At 37.0% G+C, this 26,091-nt stretch overlaps 1 protein-coding gene across 1 annotated transcript in view; it reads left to right on the top strand.

Annotated features, from left to right (window-relative positions):
• Window positions 1-26,091, top strand: part of LOC137618229 (uncharacterized) — a 67,308-nt gene that overhangs the window by 30,803 nt on the left and 10,414 nt on the right. The window contains exon 9 of the mRNA XM_068348373.1: window positions 1,346-24,641. Coding sequence (XP_068204474.1) covers window positions 1,346-24,641 — 23,296 coding nt within the window. The remainder of the gene's footprint in view (window positions 1-1,345; window positions 24,642-26,091) is intronic.

Raw genomic sequence — 26,091 nt, 5'->3', positions numbered from 1 at the left:
ACACTTTGCCTCTGATCAACTTTGCAATACATGTTTGAAGTACTGCTCTTCTCAGACTGAATTTTAGAAAGAGATGAATTAAACTTTTCCATTAATAACAAGAGACATGAATTTTAGAAAGAGATGAATTAAAGTTTTCCATCAATAACAAAATGCAGATGCTCAACAGCATCTCCTTTTCTATTACCTTTTACTTCCATATAGCTTTAGAAAATAGAGTTAGTATGTATTACTTCATACCCTCATTATGGTTATTTTGAAACCCCTTCATAAACATTCATTTAAATATTTCAATAGCAGTTTTAACATTTCTAAGAATGATAGTTTTATTCTTCTAATCATTTAGAAACAAATTAAATTAAGGAAAAGAGACACATTGCTGAAAACAAACTATTTATTAGCCAAAGAGAATATATATACAATTTACATACGTAAGCAGTATATACACATACATTATGAAGACAATAAACAGAATGTAACAATGACTTATTTTTAAAAGGTTTCAGAGTTAAGGACCTCTGTGAACATAAAGATGATAAATTTCATAGTTTTTTTTCAGGTTTTTTTTTACACAGTGCACAAGTAATAGGCCTACTTAATGGTTTGATTATACTACATGTACACTCTGGCAATTGAAGGTAGTAACTGATTGGTCCAACTGGAAAGTAGACTTAGTCTGCACTAAATCTGGGAAGTCTAGAACATAAAATATATATATTGAAGGGGGTTTGAGAGTCCAGTTGAGCAATCTGTAAGATAGTGAAAGCTTTCAACTTGGGCGAGACATATTGCTTCTGAGGCAGTTTCCATCCAGCTTGTATCTCGTGAACACAGATAGAATGACCAAAATTTAATTCTGATATTAAGATGGCTGTTGGATTTTAAGACCTTGCTTGGCCTTTGTTTATGCAGTTTTATTATAGTTATCAACCAAGTTGTAACTTTAGTTGGAAACCCAGATATTCAGAAATCTTGGATGGAGACATCACAAGGCTTCAGGTAATGTGAGAGTACTGCACTTTTGGAATATTCCAACCTTCTTCTTAAAGGGATATCTTGCCATAACATTCCCTTTGTTTATTTGTCTATGTGAAAGAGTGTCACTATAAAAATTTTTCTCAAAATCGTATCCAAAACACCAACTGAAAAACAAATCAAGATATGTGGTCTATAACTAGATATGTTCTAGGTTCATGGAATCCAGAAATATAGAGCAAATATTAGACACTCAGAGTAGGTAGCAGGAGGTACCATTTTTTCGCACATCAAATATATATATGTATATATATATATATATAGATATATAGATAGATAGATGTCTGCACACTGTATTCCTATTTTCCAGGCTTTCCAGCATATGAGGAGTGTTTCCATGGAGAGTACAGATGATGAACAGCATCCTGCTGCAAGAATGATTGAGGAAGGTCCTAGCAACCAAAAACAGTCCTCAAATCCAAACTCTTCAACTGGTAAAAATAAGGATGGAATGGATGCTGAGACACTTGAGATCTCACCACAAGGGGGGGAGAATAAAACTGCGGATGATCCGGAAGGAAAGTTGGATCAAGGGGGGGAGAATAAAACTGCGGATGATCCGGAAGGAAAGTTGGATCAAGGGGGGGAGAATAAAACTGCGGATGATCCGGAAGGAAAGTTGGATCAAGATTTGGAACACCAGGATCAGGTTTCCGAGAAAGAGCGTTTGGAAGAAGACACTTCTGTAGTAAAGGATAAAATGCATCAATCTGTAACAGATAGTACACCAGTTGATTCTGATATGAAGGATATTTGCGAGAAAATCCAACCTGAAAGAGTTATATCAGAAGTAGCTTCATCCGTAGATAATCAAACTCTAAAAGAATTGGATCTCGAATTAAGTCCGGTGGAATCGAAATCTGAAACAAAAACAATGCATTCAAAGACTGATGTAACACCAAGTAAAAAAAAGAAGAAACAGAAAGTCTCAAAAGGTGTGACTGCCAATACTTGCAAGCATTTTGATCAGTGCTGTAGCAACATCATAAACATGTGTGATTTCATAATTGAACACAGTCCCAAAAAAGATGCCCTCAAGACACTTGAAGTTGCTAACCATATAATGAACTATACATTCAGTGATGTTTCAGAGTCATCGTATTCTTTGCCTACTTCAAATTCAAATGTGTGTTTAAATGATAATGAGAGTTTTCAGGCCTATGAGGATGAGAATGATGAAATGGTGCTGGAATCTGTTGTGGATGAACAAGGAAATGTTTTATCAGTGTCTTTAGGCAGTGGGGAACAGGATGATGGTGATGGTGAAAACACAAATAATTCTGATACATTTGACAGTGAGGAGGAAGTCAATGCCCCAATGATTGATTTGGAAGGTACCACTGACTCGCCATGTAATCTGAATTCCCTTGTTATCCCAGATGTTACAGTTGATAATGTTATACAGGAGTTGACAAATGTTGAAGGAGAAAGTAATGAAAAAGTGACTGACTTTAATGACAACAGAGGGAATGAAAACATGGATTATCTTCAGACAATTGATGAAGAAACTGAACCTAACTCTATGGTTGAGGACATCCAGTGGACAAGGGAATTGGAATCTTGTGAAGAGTTGCCAGAAATGGATAATGTAAATTCTACCGGGGTTACAATACTTGATACTCCTGAATCACCATGTTTGAAATCTAACAATTTAGATTTTGAGAATATTGATGATACAGCATTGTTAACAAAAAGGGAAAGTGGAGCTGATGACCAGTATCACAATGTATTAAAAGAAAGCCAATTAATAAACACATTAGAGTCGTCAGAGTTGCATATTAATGAAGCAAACAGTTTCCTCACGTTTGATAAGTCAGCAAGACTTTCAGATTTGAGTGAAAATGAAAGATCAATTCCTGGCATGGAGACTTCTGTATTAGCTGAAGCATCCCAAGGCAATACATCCAATTTTATTAGGAAAGAACTTTTGCAGCTTGAAAAAGAGAACAATAAAACATGCTTGGAATCTGCTCAAAGATCACTTGCAGAATTTGACAAAAACCAAGAGACAAAAGGAATTACAGGAAATGAACCAGTGTCCCATGGTGTTATTGCAAGAAATAAAGAAAAAAATTATGGAAATGCATTTACTGATGTTGCCTCCTTTGAAGTAATAGAGCCACAAGGTGGGGAGCCAGAATATGCATTGAAATCTTCGTCCTCATCACCTGAAAAGGGAATGTGTAATGAGCAGTACAGTAAGGTATTAGATACACCAGAAGAGCACAACCTGATGAAACAGAAGCTAAAGATTAAAAGAAATTCTTCGGAAGAATCATCAGAGAAAGACCGCTGTGATGTCCAAGAGCTAATCCCTCGCAGCGAGAAAACAATAAAGCAGTCTGAATTACATGTAGAAGTATGCCAAAAGGATACTGTTGTGAGAGTTGAAGAACTGTCATCTGAAAACAAAGTTTTGAATAGTGGAATAGGTATTTCTTCAGAATCATCTATGCAGACAGTAAAAAGCATTTACTCTGAAGAGTCAGTATCGGTAAACGAAAATTTACAGGGAAGTAAAATATCAGGAGATAATGGGAATTTCTTAACTCGGTCAAGCTCTCAGATCAAAACCCCAGAAGAGTGTCCTAATAAACTCGAGTATGAGATTGTTGAAACCAAGCCTTCAAGTGTTGCTTTGAATGATAATAAGGAAGAAGTATTATTAAGAAAATTACAAGATTCAAAAGTTGAATCAGTGCATAGTGCAAAACCCATCAATAGTGATGTTACAGAGGAAATTTCTGAGGCTGAAGCTGACACAGCTGAGAATATTTTGAATGATATTTCTAATGTAAATGAAAAATCATGTATCACATCCCAAACAGAGATTAACAAAAATATGAGGGACACTAGGGTAAATGTATTCTCGATAGTAGAAACGGCTGAAGTGGCCACCGAAAAAGAAATTAACTATCATATCAAGAGTAATTTAACAATTACTCATGATGTATCAAGAAATGTTCACATTACAGATGGTCAGATATTAAAGCCTTGCCAAGAAGAAAAAGACACTATGTCAAATAAGATTACTAGTATCTATGAAACAACTAATTCAGGGCTTGGTGACAAGAAGATAGATGATAAACCTGAGGAGAGTGATGAAGCTTTAATCAGTCAGGGTCCTTCTCCTGCATCAGAAGAAGTGGCTGAAATAATGAATTCAAAAGATGAAGCACATCGTGGTACATCACGTAGCTTTAAACCTATAAAGAATGATAAGAATGAATTACACTTTACTCCTATTGAGAAAATAAGTGACGACCGGTCAGTTTGTGACGTAGAAAGCAGTATATCCGATTGTAAGGTTCCTGAAAAAAGAGTGAAGAGAAACTCTAGTTCTGTATCAAAATTTAGATCCTTGTTTGAAAGTAAATCCATCCATGAAATATCGTACCTCCATCGACAACCCTCAGAGCAGGAAGAAAGTAGTGACATAATCGAACAGACACATGTGACTTCAAAAATACTTGCACAGAAATCTCAAGAAAGCAGTTTTGAAAAAATTAAAGATAATCTTCAGGATGCAAATGTAAAAGAGATGGACAATGCATCAATAACTGACAAGCCAGTAAAGCCTTTGGTGCCCAAGACTTTCTCCGCTCCTGTGATATCACCTGATATGTCTTTGCTTAATCAGTATCGATTAGACCAAGGTGAAAATGATGAAAGGTCTAAGAAAGAGGAGTCAGAGACCAACAAGTGTAAATCTGCCTCTCCAGTTCTTCTCAGCATAAGGAGTAACTCTGCATCCCCGAGTGAATATAAACGTATCTCTTACAACACCTATGCGCGACAATCTATAGAATCAGAAAGAAGGGTTTCTCGCCTTCGATCGCTGTTTGAAAATGTGAGCGAGAAATCGGCAACAAGATCTTTTAATCAAAGAGTCAGAAGATATATTGTGCAAGGGAATGACATTCCAGAAAATGATAAAGAAGAAAATGAAAATAAAGCATTGAATAGTGATATTGGAGGAAATCAGTTGCAATTCAAATCTCAACCTGATTCATCTGAAGGTCCTGTTCTGAATCCTAGTGAACCAGGTTCCGAATCAAAGAAAAATATGTCTATGCCTTCAGAATATTCCAAGAACTCTGATGCTTCCTCTGGGTTAGCTCAGGATTTCTCCTGTGTTCCAAGTGTATGCACCTCTACGGAGTTTTCATGTCCGTCTGCTGTTGCTACCGAGGCAGATCATAACCCACCATCCGTTTTGAATAATTTGTCTGACATTGGAGTAATGCCAGACCCTGCTCCCCTCATGAATTACACTGTTCCTAAAGAGAATTTCCATGCCTCTGAAACATCTACTGAAGTTCAGGATCCTAGCAGAAATTTTAATGTAAATGAACCTTGCTATGCATCAGATACACATCGTGAAGTCCTACTAGACCATGGGAAGGCTTCTCCTGTCACATTACCCATGCGTAGTGACTTAATAGTGACATCATCTGATGAGACACTGAAAGAATGCATTCAGGTTCCTGAGTCTACAAATATTATGGACCTTCAGAAAAGTGAATCTTCTAATGAAGCAGAAGATAATAGTGGTTTAGTATGTCCTTCTCCCCTAGGGGAAGGAGAATATAATATGGAAAAGAAAGGTCGCAAACTTGTTAGTACACTAGAAAATATGGAAAAAGGAATTAAAGAGATGCAGCTCTGTGTTCGTCGCCTGAATGAGCATTATCCGTTAATATCTGACGCTGCCTCGCCCTACAGTGATACAAATCAGAATTCCATGTGTCAGTCAGTTGGAGAGAAACAGGAAGGTAACATAGCTGATAGCGCACTTGAAGATTCTTCAAGTCTTCATGTGAAAAGTAGCATATCAACAATCAACTTGAATGAAGTTCTAAATGATTCTAAAACATGTAGTAAAACAAATGAATTTTCTCATAGTGTTGTTGCAGAAAATGAAACCGAGGAAGAAAGCGATCATATTAAAGAGGATGATAGAAATGTAAGTGATCAAAAGGAAGCAATAATTTTGGATGAGCCTCACACTGTAGAAAAAAGTGAGGAGTCCTCAAATAGGGATGGCATTGATTCTCCTATATTATCGGATAGGTTTCCTGAAGTAGAGAGAAGTGAAGGATTGGATCTTGATAAAGCAAATGCTCAATGTTTAGCAAAAAGTGAAGTTTCAAACAATACAGAGCTATTTTCTTCTTCACTGTTGCTTCCAGAGACAGTGATGCCAGATGGACATGAAAGTACAATCCAAAGTAATGAAGTCGTATGTACAAATATTCCAGAGAAAAACATAACTGGAAATGAAGAAGTGATTCATAGAGAAGTTGCAGACCCATTCAATTTATCTACTGCAAATAACATCGAAACAGATTCTTTAGAGAACACTAATACTTCTGGAGGAGCAGCCATGCAAGTTAACTTAGTATCTCATGCTGTAGACCTAGATCAAGTAAATCCCACACTTACCATGGATGACAATTCATCCTTTTGCCTAGAGCCCACAAATATTGATTCATCTCAAAATAGAGAGATGATAGATGTCATGGAAAAAAATCCTTTGGAACTCAACAGGTTAGTAATGCAAGAGGAAGAGAAAGATGGCAGTAAACCCCTTCAGAGAAATAATTCTGGATCTCTTGACACTCAGATGGTTACGAAAGCAAGTACCACATATGCTCCTGAGCACCATCTACAACCAGACTTGCTGTACTTGAAAGAATCGTCAAGCGATACCCATTTAAATGTTGAATTAGAGGATACTTCTTGCAATTTAGCAGTAGATTCAGGAGCAGAGTTGCTTCCTTGCACACCAGTTGTATTTGAAAATAAATCTGAGAAAATCCAAAGTCTGGTGAAAGAGTTCTCCATCCCCATAAGCGAGAGTGGTGAGAAAATGTCAGAGTTGGCTGAAACTTCAATTGGAGATGCTCAAAACCAGGAGATTTGTGATTCACACTTTATGCTGAGCCAAAATGAGAACAATTTTCCTGATAATGAAAAGGACATCAAGAATGAAAATACAATAGATGCTTCAAAAGGTAAATTATCTTCACCTTCTGACATACCACTAGGCGAGAATTCACCGTCTCACTTTACAAGCAGTGAGATTCTCAATAATGATGAAAATTCATCACATATTGAGGAAGTGAAGCTGGCAGAGCCAGATTTTGAAAATTCCTCACTTACTGGTGAAGTGAAGCTGGTAGAGCCAGATTTTGAAAATTCGTCACCTACTGATGAAGTGAAGCTGGTAGAACCAGATTTTGAAAATTCCACACTTACTGATGAAGTGAAGTTGGTAGAGCCAGATTTTGAACATTCACAACATACTGAGGAAGTGAAGCTGGTACATCAAGATATTGAAAATTCACCACTTACAGAGGAAGAGAAACTGGTAGAGCCAGACTTTGAACATTCACAACATGCTGAGGAAGTGAAGCTGTTAGACCCAGATTTTGAAAATTCGCCCCATACTGAGGATATGGAGCCAGTAGAGCCAGTTTTTGAGGAAGTGAAGCTCATAGAGCCAGTTTTTGAGGAAGTGAATCTCACAGAGCCAGTTTTTGAGGAAGTGAAGCTGGTAGAGCCAGTTTTTGAGGAAGTGAAGCTGGTAGAGCCAGTTTTTGAGGAAGAGAAGCTGGTAGAGCCAGTTTTTGAGGAAGTGAAGCTGGTAGAGCCAGATTTTGAGGAAGTGAAGCTGGTAGAACCAGGGTTTGAGGAAGTGAAGCTGGTAGAGCCAGGGTTTGAGGAAGTGAAGCTGGTAGAGCCAGGTTTTGAGGAAGTGAAGCTGTTAGAGCCAGATTTTGAGGAAGTGAAGCTGGTAGAGCCAGATTTTGAAAATTCACCACATACTGAGGCAGTGAAGCTGGTAGATCCAGATTCTGAAATTATCAGAAAGCACCCATCAAATGTTTTACCACAGGATGTAGAAGACAATATTAATTTTACCCGGCAGGATTGTGATAAAGTGTTTCCTGCATCAGAGATTGCGGTTAATACAGATGAGGTTATTGAGCAAGATAATTCCACATTACATGTTGCTGATGAAGAGTCACTAGAAGTTGATAATTCAATCCGTTTTAATGAGCTTGACATTACTAAGAAAGCAGATGATACTCAATATGAAGAAATAAATGAAGATGTCAATGATATACTAAGGCAATATTCTGAGGAACTAATTGCAGATCTTGACAATGAAGAAATTGTAGAGACTTGTCAGTCTGACATTGCAGATCTTACACGTTTGATTGAAAAAGAGCAAGAAATAGAAAGCTTTGAAGGTACAATTGCTTCAATATCAGATTTACCGTCAAATGTAGAAGTGGAGACGTTAGTGACAGTTGATGATATATCTGTGGATTTTGATAGCTTATCAAAGGAGTCACACAGACATTCAACTCTATTCCAAGAGGAGCAGAAGCTTTCAAAAGAATTGGAGGAGCAAGCATTATGCATATCTACTCAAGGGCAAATCCAGCCTGAAATATCTTTATTGTCAGAAATGAATTCATTAAACAAAGCATTAGAAGATATCCATGTTAATGACACTAAAGAAGTAAATAACTTTAATGTTCATGTCGAGGATCTTTCTCCAGTTTCGTCCATTAACACATCTGCATATTTCAGTGTGAGAGATTATGATGATGATTGTGCAAGCTTAGGAACTTCTGGGCCAACAAGCCTTCAGCCACATATAGATCTAGAGGATGAGTTAGATGCTCCAGTGATTTTGACAAATGCTGCAGAACATCAAATTGAAAATACTGAAAATCTTTTGACAAACTTTGCAAATTTTCTTCGCAGCAGATCAACCTCTCCTGTGGGAAGCAGATTGGGATCTCCTATAGGAAGTCGATCGGTCTCTCCAATGGGGAGTAGAGCACCATCGCCTGTTCCTCTCAACCCAATACTTTCGTCAAGCTTATCTGAGGATATGGCTTACTCTTGTCCCACAGATGATGTTTTATTGGCAAAGAATTCCAATTTAGATAGTTCAGATAAAAGTGAAGATTTTTCAGGGGATACTTTGGTTAGTGATAGGGATGATATTAAAAAAATCCCTTGTCCAACATCACTTGCTCTTTCAAGTGTACATTCGCCAATGGATTCATATTTTAACTCGGGAGATATGTCAAAAACTAGCCCAGATCACGAGGATCTGAGTCCCATGAGCCCTGCTTATGAAGAAGCTCCAGAATACATTAAGGAAGAAACTTCAGTGTTTTTAACTGTAGACACCAAAAGTTTAACTGATATAACTCCTGATTATGAAGATGTTCCAGAATTCCCATGTGATATGAAAATATCAGATCTTGCCTCTTCTACATTAGTGGACGATTCATTCTCAAGAGACATTGAATCCGAAGATTTAAAAATCCAAAATGAGGCTACATCCTTGGACAGATCTTTAGAAATTTTGACAAGCCAGAGCACAAAAGATGTGATTCTACTCCCAAGAGATAGCATTACTAATCAGGAAGACAATGCTGGGAAGAGTGAGGGATGTAATCTTGAAGTACCTGGTGTAGCAAATGCCGCTGAGAGTGATTCAGTTAGTAATTTTGGTTTTACTACCGACGACACTGGGGATTCCTCTTTGGTTCCTCAAGGCTTCATTGACCAAAAACTTACATCGAAAGCCTTGGAAGGTAAAGAAGAAATTGTTTCAAAAGGCTCACATTCCCTTGATTCAAAAGAGATATTAGACAGTGGTACTCCTGACACAAGTCATTTTGAATCAAAAGGTGAGACAATCAATACAGACAAAGATTTAAAGACAGTTGATCTTGAAGTACCTGGTGCAGCATATACAGCTGAGAGTGATTCAGATAGTGATTTTGGTTTTGCTATTGACGACACTGGGGATTTCTCGTTGGTTCCTCAAGGCTTCATTGACCAACAACTTGCACTGAAAGCCCTGGAAGGTAAAGAAGTAATTAATTCAAAAGAGAAATTAGACAGTAATACTCCTGACACAAGTCATTTTGAATCAAAAGGCGAAACAATCAGTATGGACAAAGATGTAAAGACTGTTAATCTTGAAGTACCTGGTGCAGCATATGCAGCCGAGAGTGATTCAGATAGTGAATTTGGTTTTGCTACTGATGACACTGGTGATTTTACTCGTGTTCCTCAAAGTTTCATTGACCAGCAACTTGCACTGAAAGCCCTGGAAGGTAAAGAAGTAATTGATTCAAAAGAGAAAATAGACAGTGGTACTCCAGACACACGTCATTTTGAATCAAAAGGTGAAACGATCAGTACGGACAAAGATGTAAAGACTGTTAGTCTTGAAGTACCTGGTGCAGCATATGCAGCCAAGAGTGATTCAGATAGTGATTTTGGTTTTGCTACTGACGACACTGGTGATTTTACTCGTGTTCCTCAAAGTTTCATTGACCAGCAACTTGCACTGAAAGCCCTGGAAGGTAAAGAAGTAATTGATTCAAAAGAAAAAATAGACAGTGGTACTCAAGACACACGTCATTTTGAATCAAAAGGTGAAACGATCAGTACGGACAAAGATGTAAAGACTGTTAATCTTGAAGTACCTGGTGCAGCATATGCAGCCGAGAGTGATTCAGATAGTGATTTTGGTTTTGCTACTGACGACACTGGTGATTTTACTCGTGTTCCTCAAAGTTTCATTGACCAGCAACTTGCACTGAAAGCCCTGGAAGGTAAAGAAGTAATTGATTCAAAAGAGAAAATAGACAGTAATACTCCAGACACAAGTCATTTAGACTCAAAAGGTGAAACAATCAATACGGACAAAGATGTAAAGACTGTTAATCTTGAAGTACCTGGTGCAGCTTATGCAGCCGAGAGTGATTCAGATAGTGATTTTGGTTTTGCTACTGACGACACTGGTGACTTTACCTGTGTTCCTCAAAGTTTCATTGACCAACAAATTGCACTGAAAGCCCTGGAAGGTAAAGAAGTAATTGATTCAAAATTGAAATTAGACAGTGATACTCCAGACACAAGTCATTTAGATTCAAAAAGTGAGACTTTCAATACAGACAAAGATTTAAAGACAATTAAAGGAAATGATTCATGTGTGGATGAACATTCTCATGCCACTGGCAATGGTGCAGCAATGAAAGATTTTTCTGAGAGTGTAAAAAGTGAAGATCTTGGAAAACCAAAAGAAAATCATAAAGAAACTAGAGATAAGGAGTCAGATAATTGCAGTGAAATCTTGAACAATGAAAATTTGGATTTTATTTCATCAAATTTGTCCAGTAATAAGGGGACATCTCATGATACACAAAGTTTGAATAACATATCAAAGTCATTAGAGACACAGCAACCTTCAAGTCTAGATAATGAAAACTTTAATCAAGAAAGTAGCTGTGACTCAGATTCAGACGATGACATGCGAGTTGGTCCCATCAAAGGTTTCCAACCCTTGACGATACCATTGAGCGCAAGTCCTATCAGGTCTCCTTCGGATAGTGAATCCCAGTCAGAATCTGATGTAACTACAGATGAAGATGAAATAGACCTTTCCACCTCAAAACGTACCCAAAAATATACAAAACCAGCGCGTAGTCACCGAAGCAAACTTCATACAATCCCAGAGCTGTCTGAAGATGAAGATGAAGAAATAGTACCCACTAGACCACCTCGACTGAGGAAGTTATCCCTTACCCACAGAAGACTATCAGACAGTAAAGGACCCGAGTCTCCGAGGTATGGAGCCCCATCTAAAAGAGGTGTTTTCTCCTCACATACCGGGAAAAGTGAACAATGTTTTCCAAATCTAGAGGAACATGGTGAAAGCACACAGTATTCAAAGTTTAAGATGAAAAGTGAAGATGATGTATTTGAAAGTGATGGAGAACCCTCATCATCATCTGATACAGATGACTATGATAGTGATAATAAGATAAAGTATGGCAGATGCTATATGAAAGGCACTTTACTAAAAGGCTCTGCAACTGATAATGTTTCAGGGGAACTTGTACACATGAAAGACGAAGAGTTTCAGAAAGAAACCGGAACATCTTCAGAAAATCATGACATAAGTAATGAATCTAAGAATGTACTAGGTATGGATTTTTGTAAATCTGTTTCTGTAGAAAATGAGCCAAATTTGGTGCAAGAACCAGTACTTGGGGATTTTCAAGGTAATTCATCAGATTCACTACCAGGTATTGAAGCATCAGAAGTACATGAACAAGTACCTGATCTGTGTGATGAATTTAAACCCATAGAAAAGAGTGAATCACTTACCTCCCCTAATGTGTCTAATCTCACAGAATCACTTACCTCTCCTAATGTCTCTAGTCTCACAGAATCACTTACCTCTCTTAAAGTGTCTAATCTCACAGAATCACTTACCTCTCCTAATGTGTCTAATCTCACAGAATCACATACCTCTCCTAATGCATCTAATCTCACAGAATCACTTACCTCTCCTAATGTCTCTAGTCTCACAGAATCACTTACTTCTCTTAAAGTGTCTAATCTCACAGAATCACTTACCTCTCCTGATGTGTCTAATCTCACAGAATCACGTACCTCTCCTAATGTCTCTAGTCTCACAGAATCACTAGTTCGCTTCACTGACGATGACACTACCAGAATGTCTTCCTTTTTTCCTCCTTTGGAAACGCTAGTGATACCCGATCATGCTGTACCTACGAGTGAATGCTCATCTGAAGACCTTGTAGTTTTTGAAAGTGAGGAGATGAACAGTAGCAGTAATAATGATGCAGACTCCATTATACAACCTCAGTATGTCATTACTCCATTAGGAGAGAAAAGTATTCTTACTCCCCATGCTTTTGTCCCACCAATGGAAATCCTTGTAATTCCTAATGTTTGTGAGTCTAATGATATAACTGAAAAGCAAGATGATGCTCATGATGTAGAGGCAGATTACAGAGAGGGAATTTATACTGGAGTTGGTAATGAGAGTAAAGAGCAATTACATCTTGCCATGGAAAACAAAAGTGATTGCGTATCTTTCAGCCATGCGTTGCATAAAGAAGATAATTTAACAGAAGAATCTCAAAGGATTTCACATGGACATGGGATACTAGATCAAATATTTGCAGAAGAAACAGGTCACTCTTCAAAAATCTTTGAAAATAAGATCTTAAGTGCAGAATGCCAGCAACAAGAAATGATTTTAGATGTTCAGATTGAATGCGCAGGGGAGGAAGCTACTACAAAAATCTCACTTCTAGAAACAGGTTTTGAAGAAAAGGAAAAACTGAACACTACTGCTGCTGCTGTTAGTAGCTTATACAAGAGTGACTGTGATACAGGAGACAAGAGGAGTAGTTCAGATGTTAAATCTAATGAATCTTTAATTGAGATATTTAAAGAACAAGCAGTAGAAAGATGCAAAGACAGTCGTGGAATCCCAGAAGATAGCAATGACTTCATGGAAACAACTGATGGCGCTATTGTAGATGATGATGATGATGGAGATGACCTTGATAATGTATCTCTCAGCAATGAACAGTTACAGTTTTTTCAGAGCGGTGGACTACAGCGTTTGACAAGTTCGTTCGGTGACACTAAACCATCAGATCCAGAGCTGGAGGAAGGTGAGGCTAAATATGTAATGAATGATGACTCCTCTCTTATAATATCTGTAGATGCTTCTAAACACTGCAGTAATGTTATTAACCCTAATTCCTTTGGCTCAGCTGCTCTTGGCTATATCATTACAGAAACAGATCAGGAGCCAAAAGAGAGTAATTCTTTACAGTTGCAAAATGTTTCAGAGAATGATATTTCAAATAGTTTTATGATGAATGAGGAAGATTTGGTAGGTTTGCATACAGAAGATGTATTTTCAATGACTAAATCTTTTAAACCACAGAATGACAATGACCTCTTCCCAGCAGTGAATGACACCTTCACAGTGACTGCTACTAGTGACCCCTTTTCACCAACTACAAATATAGATCCAAAATTTTATGAATGGCCTGGCAATGTATTTGGAGAAGATTACGGAAGAGAAACTACAAGAAGTCCTTTCTCTGACAATACACTTTTCAAAGAAACTATACACAAGGAAGGAAGCCCCATTGAGACAAGTGATGTCATGTCATTGACATTAGGTGGCTTAGAAAAGAAGCCTAACATCTTAGATGACTCAGTTGTACTTCAGACTTCACACGTAGAGTCTAAAGGAGAACTTTCTCAGACGTTTTGTGATTATTTGAAAATCGTGAGAAAATGTGATGGAATCCAAGCAAATACGAATGAATATAGTGATTCTATGATCAATATCCATGGATATCAAAGTTGCATACAGAGATCAGAATCTGAAAGTGAGTCAGAGGATATAAACTTTAGCAGTGAAAAACTCATAAGTGCTGCAGATCATGTGGAGGCAGAAGGAATTCACCATCACTCACAACAGGAATGTGAAATTACAAGTACTTCAGTTAAGAAAGAAACTTCACTATCAATTAAATATCCTGCCCAGTCCTTGTCTGTAGATAATATATGCTCCCAGAATGTTTATGAAAAATCGATCACTAATCATCCTTTATATACAAAGTGTGATGTTGCTAATATTTCTGATTCTGAAGAAGGAAAGTTAGACAATGTTTCTCAGCTAGAGACTACAGATTACAAGCAAGCACAATACCAATTGGAGGCTCAAAGCAATATGAATTTTGTTTTCAGTGATACTAATACTTCTGAAGTAAAATCTGAGCAAATAGTATCTAGAAATGATTCTAAGAATTATTCCCAAAGACCAATGGAAGACCTTCAGTGTCTTTCATATTCTTTATTTGGAGATTGTGAAAATGAATACCAAACCTCAGAAAATCTTGTTGGATTTGCATCTACTAGTTCTTTCGAGACTTTCAGCAATGATAAGGATATGACATATAGAAAAGAAGAGCCCCTTTTATTGACTCAGTCTGATCTTCTTGTTGATATTAAACCTAATGAAAATTCAGGAGATCTTTATGATGATGCAAAGATCCACGGTAGAAATAAGGAACAGATACCCAACTCTCCAGAATTTCTCAGTGGATTTGCATCTAACTCAAATGAAGCATGGGAAAAAGCAAGTATGTCACACCTAGGCAATGAAGAATCTCTTTTAATTAATGCTGCTATTGAAGATGATCTAAGCATCTCCAGTAGCTCAGTGTCAGGTAGCCTTTCTAGTAAGCCATCAGTACATTGGAATACGCATCCTTGTGCTTTTGATATTCCTCCAAAAAAAGATGGTGGTTTACTTTTGGTGGAAGGAAAACCTGATCATGAATTATTGTGCGACAAAGATAGTGACAATTATGCATGTTCTAAAGATACTGATGGTGAAATGAAGAGTGCCATTGAAGAAGATATATCTGACAAAACATTCAAGATTAGTTCAACAGAATCTTGCATGCCCATGCATATTCTAACTGAAGATCTTTTAGGACTTGACGCTGAAATTCAAAATGTGGACCAGAGCTTCCGTTCAAGTGTTACAAGCAATAACAGTCTTTTAGATGATGATGTTGTTGAGCTAAAGAATGACCCTACTGTTTTGTTAGATTTGGGAAGTGCAAGCCATACAGACTATGATAAAGAACAGGACAGTTGTTTTCCAGAACTACAAAAAGATTTATTTGATAGTTGTAACGATCGGATGGAAAAAAACCCGATTGATGCAGAGGAAAGTATTCGGTCATCACAAAAACTCACAGATTTAGCTTTTGAAAATAACTTCATGACAGAATCATTAAATTTCACCGATGAAAATTTTTTCTGCCGAGATGTTGAACATATAGATCAGGAAGCCTTTGTATCCATAAAATGTCAGGTGCAAAAAGAATCAATATCAGAGGCAAATGTCGGAACCACTGAAGCCTTAGAGTGCCTTAATCCTATTACTGATGATAAACTAGGTCAGACACATGCTTTATCACCTGAAATCTCATACACTGACACAGTAGTATCTTCTAAAAGCGTTGAAGAACAGCTAGGGGAGAAAATTAAAGAGGGAAAGGAAACGGAGGGGCTTGGTGCAGAATACAATGCTCCAGTAATTTCGAAAAATAATAAAAATGACTTTCAAATACAGGACGATAAATGTACAGTACCAGGTGAAACTGCAATTGTTAGTCATGATTCAAGTTATGAGAATAATGTGCAATTATCAGAAAATAGCTTTCCATGTTCAGAGAAGAAATTATGCATTCAAAGTTTTTTATCAGACTGTTTGATTGTACAGAATCGTGACACTGGTGCTGATAACGAAGGAGATAAAAAGTGTTTGACTGAAGTTAAGAAGGATGTAAAGAATGAAGAATTTCATAATGAAGAGAAACAAAGTGATAGTGATTCATTGATGGTAACAGCCAGAGAGGATGAATTAGAACAAGATGATTCCCCTGGGTTGAGTGAGTCCCAACACGAGAAGGATAATACACTTTCAGAAGTTTCTTCTACAGTTTTTGAGAGCATAAAAGATAATTATCCCATGCTGAGTCCTCAGTTGACGGAAAAGTTAAAAGCATTAGAAATGACTCCAGATTTTTTTTCTGAATCTAGTGAAAGCCCTGAACCTTCAAATAATATGTTCTTATGTGAAGATGATAAAGAAGCAGTGGAAAGCAATGATAGTAGAAATGAAGACACTACCAACTCCATAACATCTGAACAAACAAACCTCGTTCTTGGAGAATTTCAGCAGATGTTGGATGATGAAGGATCAGTGTCGAGTATAACCGAGTCAGGTGAAGAAAACTTCCCTGAAGATGAAGTTCACGCATTAAATAATGATATACCTAAAACTTGCCAAGCTACAGCTGCTGAAACAACAGAGACTGATTCCTTGCAAAGGTTTCATTCTTGTCTATCTGAACTTAATAAGGAAAGTCTTTCTTCTCATTCCACAAAACACCCAAGTTTGCTAGAAAAGTTTACGGAAGGCCAGGATATCTTTGATCCAATGAATTCTGTTGAATCTCTGGGAGAATTTATCACAAAAGAAGGATTATCTCAATATAATCCAATTCCTTCAACAGATCTTGTATCATCACGAAAACAATTCTGGGACTCTATGATTGCTAATTCTGAAATTAGTAGGCAGTCAACAAGTTCTGAATCCACAGATATAGTAAGTCAGACAGATGATCCAGTAAAAGTATTGGATGCGTATGATGATGTTGATTTAGACAGTAATTCTACTGCTGATACTGATATTTTTGAAGAAAAAACTGACAAAGTGCCTAGCAGTGGTCTTGTTAGCAGAATGAAAAAGACTTTGGAAAAGTGGTTTCCCACAAGTCAAGATGAATCTATGGATGTAGAGGAGTCTGTAGAAACACAACTTGATGGGTTTCAAGAGATAAGCCCAGAAAAGCTGGGAATAAAAAACTCAGACATCCAAACTCCATCTAGTCCAATATTGGGAATATCTGAAAGTGTTCTGAAAAGCAAAGTGCGATCTAAAAAAAATAAAGAGAAGATACAAAAACCTGAGGTTAGATGCAGCAGTATTTTGAAGTCTCCTCCAGAGGAATTGGCAGTAGATCACAATTCATCAATGGTTTTAACTATTGATAAAAAGTTGGAAGCTTTTGTACCAGAGCTTGATAGCAAAAACAAAAATGACTCGAATCAGTCAAGTGAAAAACTGTTGTCACAAAGTGAAGAATGTGATCCTTTGGAGATCAGTCTTGAATATCTGAGTAAAAACTGTGAGGAAAATCATTCTGAAAGTTCGGCCATATCGATTCAAGAAGAAAGTTCTTTTAAAACCGAAGAATTTATATGTTTTGAGAAGGACAAAAAAGATTTTTTTAGTGAGAAAATCTGTTTGGAAGATAATGGAAATCTTGAAAATAAAGATGTGCGAGAAATACCGAAACCTCAAGATATGCCAAACTTTGAAAAGTTGTCATGTAACATACAAGAACAATCAGACACAGATGGACAATCTGAACTTTCAAATTTGGAAGATGAACCCCATCAGAGCACTGGTTTTAATTCTACACCAGCTCAATTAGTGAATCGCTATCCTAGTATAAAAAACATTGAAAGAGGCATTGTGAAAAGTAGGAAAACTCATTGGGAAGAAGTGCTCTTTGAGTTGGCTGATGATGAAACTACTGAAGAGAATAGTGGGCCTGGCATGAGTGAAAGTGAAGATACATTCTCTGACAGCAAACGAGTTGGAGAACTACTTAAATCACAGCCCAAAAGGAAACTGGCTCATGAGTATCAATTAAGTGTCAAGATCAAAAGTGGTAGCGTTTTTGATAGAAAGCTGAAGTGGGAGCAGAAAGACCTGGAAAATTTATACAGACCTAAAGAGGATTGCGAAAAAATTCCTCATGAGATCTATGAGGAAGAAGAGTGCAGCTCTACTTCTGATTGCATTCTTGAAAGGAATCCAAGTTTGAAAAATATCGAAAAAGGTCTTGTTCAGGTTAGGAAAACTCAATTGGAAAGTATATTACCAATAAAAGAAGAAGTAAATGATGCAAGCGATGATATTGATGAGGAGGAAGAAGTTTCTCTTGAAATAGATGCAAAAGATAATAATAAAATAAACAAGAACATTAAGAGAGGAGATAATCAAGATGCAAATGCTTCAGAAACTGAAGAAATAATTCGAAGTGTGGATCCACTTAGTGAACCTGAAGTTGAGAAAGGCCTTGTTGCTAATAAGCAGAAAGAATGGCAGAATATAGTGATGTGTAATGAGCAAGAAAGTAGAAAGAAAGAAGAGAAAATAAGCAATGAACTAGACCGTGGTTATCAGCCAAGTGTGAGGATAAAACATGAAATAAGAGGAAAAGATGAAAGTGAATCAGAGTGTATAAGTCAAGATGCAAAAGCTTCAGAAACTGAAGAAATAATTCGAAGTGTGGATCCTCTTACAGAACCTGAAGTTGAGAAAGGCCTTGTTGCTAATAAGAAGAAAGAGTGGCAAAACATAGTAATGTGTAATGAGCAAGGAAACAAGGAAGAAGAAATAAACAAGGATACAGAAAAAGACAAACTAATCCCTGGTTATCAGTTAAGTGTGAGGATAAAAAGTGGTAATGTTTTGAGTGCAAAGATGTTATGGGAAGCAAAAGAATTGAATGAAAAAATTGAAAAAGATGATGATAGTTGTCTTGGCCTTAATGAATATAAATTTGATGAAGATAGAGCCACTTCTAACAGTAGCGTATTAAATTCCCAGCCTATTTCAGATTTATTAGCTTCTACTCGCAATGACAGTGGAACAGAAGGCAACCAGGAGTTTGAAAAAGATAAAGAAGATCTCCAAATACTAGAGCCTTTTCCAAATCCAGAAATTACAGAAGGTTTTGTTGAAAGTAAAAAGAAAATGTGGCAGAATTTTGCTGATTCAAATGAAAGTATTAGTATCTGTACTGAGAAAACAGTACTGACTGACAATGCAAAACTAGACGAGTCTGCATCAGATGATAAAACAGCGTTCAATGAGAAAATTATAAATAAGGATCAAAATACTGATAAATCTACTGAGATTTCAAACAAACCTTTTGATAATCGGGGAGGAAATGAGAGTCCTGTAAAAGCTGGGACAAATTTTAAAAATTTGGGTAGTGTCAGTCAAGTTAGTGATGATGGTGAAGGAAAAGAAACCTCTTCAAACTATAATATGAGTGTTAGAATTAAAGCTGGAACTGTTGTAGGTGCCAGGCTGATGTGGGAGGCTATGGAAATGGAAAGAAACTCTGGCACTGACTTAGAAAAGAGTGATATATTGAGTGGCCATCAAGTTGGTAAACAATGTGAACTAGAAAAGGACCTTGGCAACTCTACACTTTCATCCACAGATCCTGAGAAAATAGTTGATAGAGAAAGTTTTGCCTATAGCCATGAGCAGATAGCTGACAAAGGAATTGTCAGAGAAAATGTGACAAAGTGGAATTTCAGCAGGGAAGCAGATGATTATGCCCAGTGGAAGAAGAACCAAGAATCTGCAAATAGAGAACAAATCTTTATAGCATCTAGTGCACTGCCTGAGAAGATTAAACCACAAAGCAATGAAGCTATCCTTTGTGAAGCAGAGATTGACAATGTAAGTAGTATTGTCGATCAAGCAGATGAAAAGCAAGCGTCAGACTACAATTTAAGTGTTAGAATTAAAAGTGGGACTGTAGAAGATGCTAAGCTGAAGTGGGAAGCTAAAGAGTTTGAAAAGGCATTTAATGACTTTAAAGTTGAAGATATGATGAATGCAGTTCATCTTAATGATAACAGCAAAGAAATAGAGAACAGTTGTGATATGGGAAATCAAAGTGAAATACAGGATAATGATGATGACAGAACTAGAAATGCAAGTCCAGTTGAGTTGGCAGAAAAAGGTTTAGTTAAACAGGGTATGATGAAATGGGATGTGAAGAAAGAAATAAGTGATTGCGATGTGAGAAAAGCAGAAAAAAGTTATATTACTAACAAAGGAATGAAAGTGTCCAGTGGATTAAGAAATATGAATGTTGATAACCAACCCTTGTCTGAAGAATCTATGCATTGTGAAACTGAGGCAGAAAAATTTGACAAATTTTTAGAAATTTTAGAAAATAAACAGATGAAAGGTTACAAGGCGACTAGCAAACTTATATCCGAGGAAGAATATATTACAAACAAAGGAATGAAAGTGTCCAGTGGATTAAGAAGTGCGAATGTTGACAACCAACCCTTGTCTAAAGAATCTATGCATTGTGAAACTGAGGCAGAAAAATTAGACAAATTTTTAGAAATTTTAGAAAATAAACAGATGAAAGGTTGTAAGGCCACTAGCAAACTTGTATCCAAGGAAGTTTTTCATAAGGATGTAGATGTAGAAGAGTTTGATAACTTTTTAGAAAAGTTGGAAAAGAAGCAGAAATCAAATAGTAACCTAAGTGCCAAGATTAAAAGTGGCACTGTGGGAGATGCTAAGTTGAAGTGGGAAGCTAAAGAGTTAGATAAAAAAGTTCAAGATAGACAGGTTAATAAGAGCCATAGTAGTGAAATAAATGAGAGAACAATGGAAATAGGCACAATAGAAAATGACTCTGAAACTGAACAGAACAATGTTACCGAAACTGCAGAATCGGGCTTAGAAGAATTTGCTGGAAGAGGATTTGTTAAAGAATGTATGAAAGTGTGGGACTGCAAAGGAGGAACTGACGAGATAACTCCCTTCAATCCAAGGCTTAATGTAAATGAGAAAGCCAAAGGGACAGAATTATCAAATGTCACAGGGAAAAAGACTGCGGATGCTGGTGTTGAAAAAGAGCCGTACTTAGACAATAGACTAGAGGAGGAAAATGAGGTTGACATGAACAACGCCAGTGGAAATTTAAGTGATCTCAAAGGTATTCCATTGGAAGAAAAGTGTAAAAGTAAAGTAGACCTACTAAATTTGAATGACAATGAGTCTTCAGATGAAAGTAGAGATATGATGGAGGGCAAAAGCAGAATGTTAGGTAACCAAGAAGTAGAGGCTACTTTAGACAGCAACTCTGAAAGAAAACTGCCTGGTCCAGATGAATTAAATAGAAAGGACAGCATAGCTGACTGTGAAGGCAGTGTGAGTTCCGGTAGAGAATTCTGGGAGGGAAGTAACATTTCATCCGTAGATATAAAGGAGTGGAAACGTCAGAAAAGAATAGTGCTGACAGAACAGAAGTCTGAATTCCGAAGTAATCTGAAAACAGGTTTTGAGAAATACAGTGAATTTTCAAAAGAAAACAAAGAAGCTATCTTGGATGAGTATAATTTGCCCAAAGAGAGGTTATTAAAAAGGAATATTAGCATTGAGATTCCAGCAGGAACTTTGAGTGTAAGCCGGAAATTTTGGGAAGAAAATAAAGTTGATGATGAGGAGGGAATAAAAATAGACTCGAAGAAATGCAGAGAATATCAAAAGAATGGGTGTTCTGGAAAAACGGTAGATTTTACGGGTACAAGGGAAGAAAGTGTTTCGTCAGCAGAAATTACAAGTAATGTCCATGATACTAAAAATAAAAATTGGCAAGAGCTAGATTTTAAGTCTGAAGATGAACTACCAGAACTACATTTTTTGTCTGAACCTGAGAAGCCTTTTGCTGAACATAGTGTTAGCCCTCATGATGTTAATAAAAAAGCCTTTTATGAGGCTATGCTGTCTAGAGATGAACCAGACATGTATAGCGAGAATATTTGTTCTTCACAAAATTGTGACACACTAGTAAATGATCTATCTAAAGACCTAACACTAGATCAGGAAAATAATATTTCAGAGCAAACAATAGCTGAGTCACCTAATGCAAGCGTTTTCGGGAGCGTTTCTCCCCCGGCTGATGAATTTTTTGATTGTTTATCAATAAACAATGAGGAATTTGTTGAACCAGCTATGCAGTCTTGGAATATGGAAATCAATAAGCACTATGGAACAGTAACAGAGGCAGTAACTAGAAACAACGCTGAAAATGGGAAAAGAGAGGAACGAGAATTAATTACCTTTCAAAAGGCAGATGGTGCACATAGTGAATATATCACTAAAAATGAGAAGCTGAAAGAAGTGTTCAGTGGCCAGAATGGCCGTGAAGAAGCAGTTGAGGAAGAGAAAACAACAAGTAGGTTGGTTGCACAAAAGAGAGATTTTTGGAATGAGAAAATTTCCAAACAAAACGATAAAGAAATTGCGGGTATTAGAGGAAAAGTGAAAAATATAAAGCCCGGCATGAAGGCTTGTGCTTTAGAAGTCAAGACCAGTTCTCAAATATCTGAAACAACAGATACTAATATTCTTTCATCTTTACAAAACAATGATCTAGTTAAGGTTCAACATCAACAACCATCATCTGAATCTGAGGGTAATGAAGAATTTGCTATGCCTCAATCTTCTGGTCTTGTATCTCAGATAAGAGGGTTTTGGGACAGTATGTTTTCCCAAAACGAAGTTGTTTTAGAAAGCACGGATAAAAAGCAAGAGGTAGTTTCCAGAGTGGATATCAGTGATGAGAATAAAATAAATGATGAAACAGAAAAAGATTTAAGACCATTGAATACAAATCAAAGTACTGGTGTTACAATAAATCAACCTTCTATTGAGGGAATTTATGGATCTGGTAAAATGGAAGTTCCTTCAGAAGATGAAACATTAACGGAAAGCTTGGTTGCACAAAAGAAGACCTTCTGGGATGATCTCATTGCAAAAAGAGAGCAGCCTTTAAGAGAGAGAGAACTAATGACTAAAAAGGGAGAATATTACCAGGAAAGTCCTTCAGTTAATGAGACTTTGGGTATAAACATCACTAAATTTGGGAAAGAGCAGCAGCAATCTAGTCCTTTGAATGAAATTACCGAGTCAAAAACCACTCTTGGACGAAAACTTAGCATAACAATAAGAAAAGGAACTGTCAAAGCAAGCCAGGAAATTTATGAATGCAATAAAGAAGACAATTACACAAAGTGGAAGAATCGTAAGAATACTAGTGAGCTGAAGGCTAGTCAAAATAGGAAGAATTTGCTATCACCTCCTCATTTGACTTATATTAAGAAAAACAACAAATTGAATGAACAATCTAAGGCTACGAAAGCTTTTGAAATGAAAGAGAAAACACCTTTCCAGAAAAAATTAAAAGAAATAAGAACAAAGCCAGTGTTTTCTTCACCTGCATCGGAGGAAGAACATAATACCTCAACTGATGAAGAGAGTTGCAGCAAGGTGAAGAGAAAGATAAGTATTGAGTTACAGAAAGGTCTTGTGCAGCAATACAAAACCCACTGGGAGAAAAGGACTCACAAATCAGGATTTTGGACGTGGAAGAGGCATCGACTAGAGGATTCACAAATTAAAGCTTTGTCCCCATTGCGTCGTAAAGCTTCTCCAGTTTTCAAGAAGCATGTAACTCCAAAAATTTCAATAAATCTTTCTGAGAGACAACCCCCTTATAGAACACCTGATACATGTGAAGGGAAGACATCATTAGATGTTTGTGATGGCATGACATTCTGGGAACAAGAAAGGTACAGGAGTCCTACCCCCTCCAGTACTCCTGAGCGACCACTAACTCCAGAAGAGGCAGATGAATACCTGAGAGGATTCAGAGGAAAAGTTGCTTTTGAAAGGCAAAGGTTTGACAGCCTAGGCAGTCTTATCAGCGGTGGAAGTACGGAGAGTCTTGACACGATGGATAGGAATTTAGATTTTGAACCAGTTCACCAGAGAGATTCACAAAAGTCACAGCTTCATAAAGAGTATGTGGAATTAATTGTAGGCAAAGTCAGCCAACAAAAGAACTTGTGGGAAACAAAGAGTCTCCAGAATAGGGCTAGTGACAAGCCTAAATCTACTGCAAAAGCAAACAAAAATACAACTCCAGCCAACCTAAAAAATGTAACACCAAGTGTAGCAGGGTCCCGAGGTTTGATCGAGACTGAGATTTCACCAAGAGAAACTCACAGAGGAAGAGAGTGTCTCGTTTACATACTCCATAGCACAATTGAAGGGGATTTGGTACTAGAAACTGTGAATGATCAGTACCTCAGCAAAATGACTTCTAATGAAGATGCGAAGTCAGAAGTTACCTTAACCTACCCAGATATCAAGAGCATAAAGGAGAAAATGGTCTCACAATGTGACCAAGCAGAACAAGCAAGGCGAAAGAAGAAATATAGTCAAGATTCAGAAATATTAGGTAAGTCTTCGTATTTTAAGTGTTATAACCCTTTTACCCCCAAAAGAACGTACTGGTACATTTCACTAAAGCCATCCCGTTACCCCCATGGACGTACCGGTACGTCCTTGCAAAAAAATGCTATGAAAATATTTTTTTCATATTTTTTATAATTTTTTGAGAAAATTCAGGCATTTTCCAAGAGAATGAGACCAACCTGACCTCTCTATGACAAAAATTAAGGCTGTTAGAGCAATTTAAAAAAAATATACTGCAAAATGTGCCGGGAAAAAAATAACCCCTTGGGGGTTAAGGGTTGGAAATTTCCAAATAGCCTGGGGGTAAAAGGGTTAATAGGATGTTGTCCGAGACGAAGATTCTGAACAAACATGGGATCCTTGCTCCATTAGTTTTCCTTTTTTCATAAAGATTATGACCATTGCTTACCAATGGAATGAAAAACAAGATATTAGTAGACAATATTGTCATTTCAATTTCAATTTTGAATTTTTGAAATGTCACTCAGACAGTCATGAATGGAGCAAAGATTCTGGTAAAAGTTTATATCTTCACTGTTTTAATTAAATATCTACTAATTGTAGTCAGTTTTACTAAGAAAATTAGATGGGTGAAAGAGAGGGAGCAGCCTCACCTAAGACATTTAGTTGTATTAGACCAAGTTCATCATATTCAAGAAAACTTTACCAACCTCTGACATATACTATTTACATATTTAGTATTCAAATAAATTTATAAAAGGCATTTACCATATGGTATTGAATAATTTTAAATATTTAACTTAGCCGGTGAATATATAATAGCTGAGCCTCCGGCGGCTCGACAGAAAAACACACAAAAACTCGCGAGCGATTGCTATGAAGGTTGCGGGTGTGCCCACTAGCGCCAACTATCGGCCAGATACCGCATATACATGTAAACAGACCCAATTTTTCTCTGTCGGTCTGATCGACAAGACGTACATTACTCGCTGTTAACCTGGAGTTTTTCAACAGTCTTGGTGAAGTACTTCCTTTTGGTTTGAGCTTTCGCAGTGCAGGTGTTTTATCTTCAACTTAAATCTTGAACTCGTTTTTGGATAGATTTAATTATTGATGACTTTGGATTGTTTTTTGGACTTTCTTTGACTTTTAAATGGCCGACCCTTCCCTTAGTACGGAAGTGTGTTTTAGGCTTTTAGCAATTATCTTATCACGTTATAAATTGTTATTGTTATTTATAGATTTTCCTCTATATATTTTATATCTCAACCGCCTTTATTAGGCCTCTTCGATTAGCTTTCCATTTATAATAAACATCAAGATAAATTTTAATGATTTGTTTATATGCGACCTTACCTATTCCTCCCCTAATCCGAGAGTAGGCGGTCCTAACTTGGAAACCGAAGTTAAACAACGTTGAGCCCTTTCAATCGTAAATAACTTTTACAGAGCAAATGATTTAAAACTTATTA

The sequence above is a fragment of the Palaemon carinicauda genome, chromosome 24 (genome assembly GCF_036898095.1).
Source record: "Palaemon carinicauda isolate YSFRI2023 chromosome 24, ASM3689809v2, whole genome shotgun sequence".
Lineage (NCBI taxonomy): Eukaryota > Metazoa > Arthropoda > Malacostraca > Decapoda > Palaemonidae > Palaemon > Palaemon carinicauda.
This window is presented reverse-complemented; position numbering and strand designations above follow the sequence as displayed.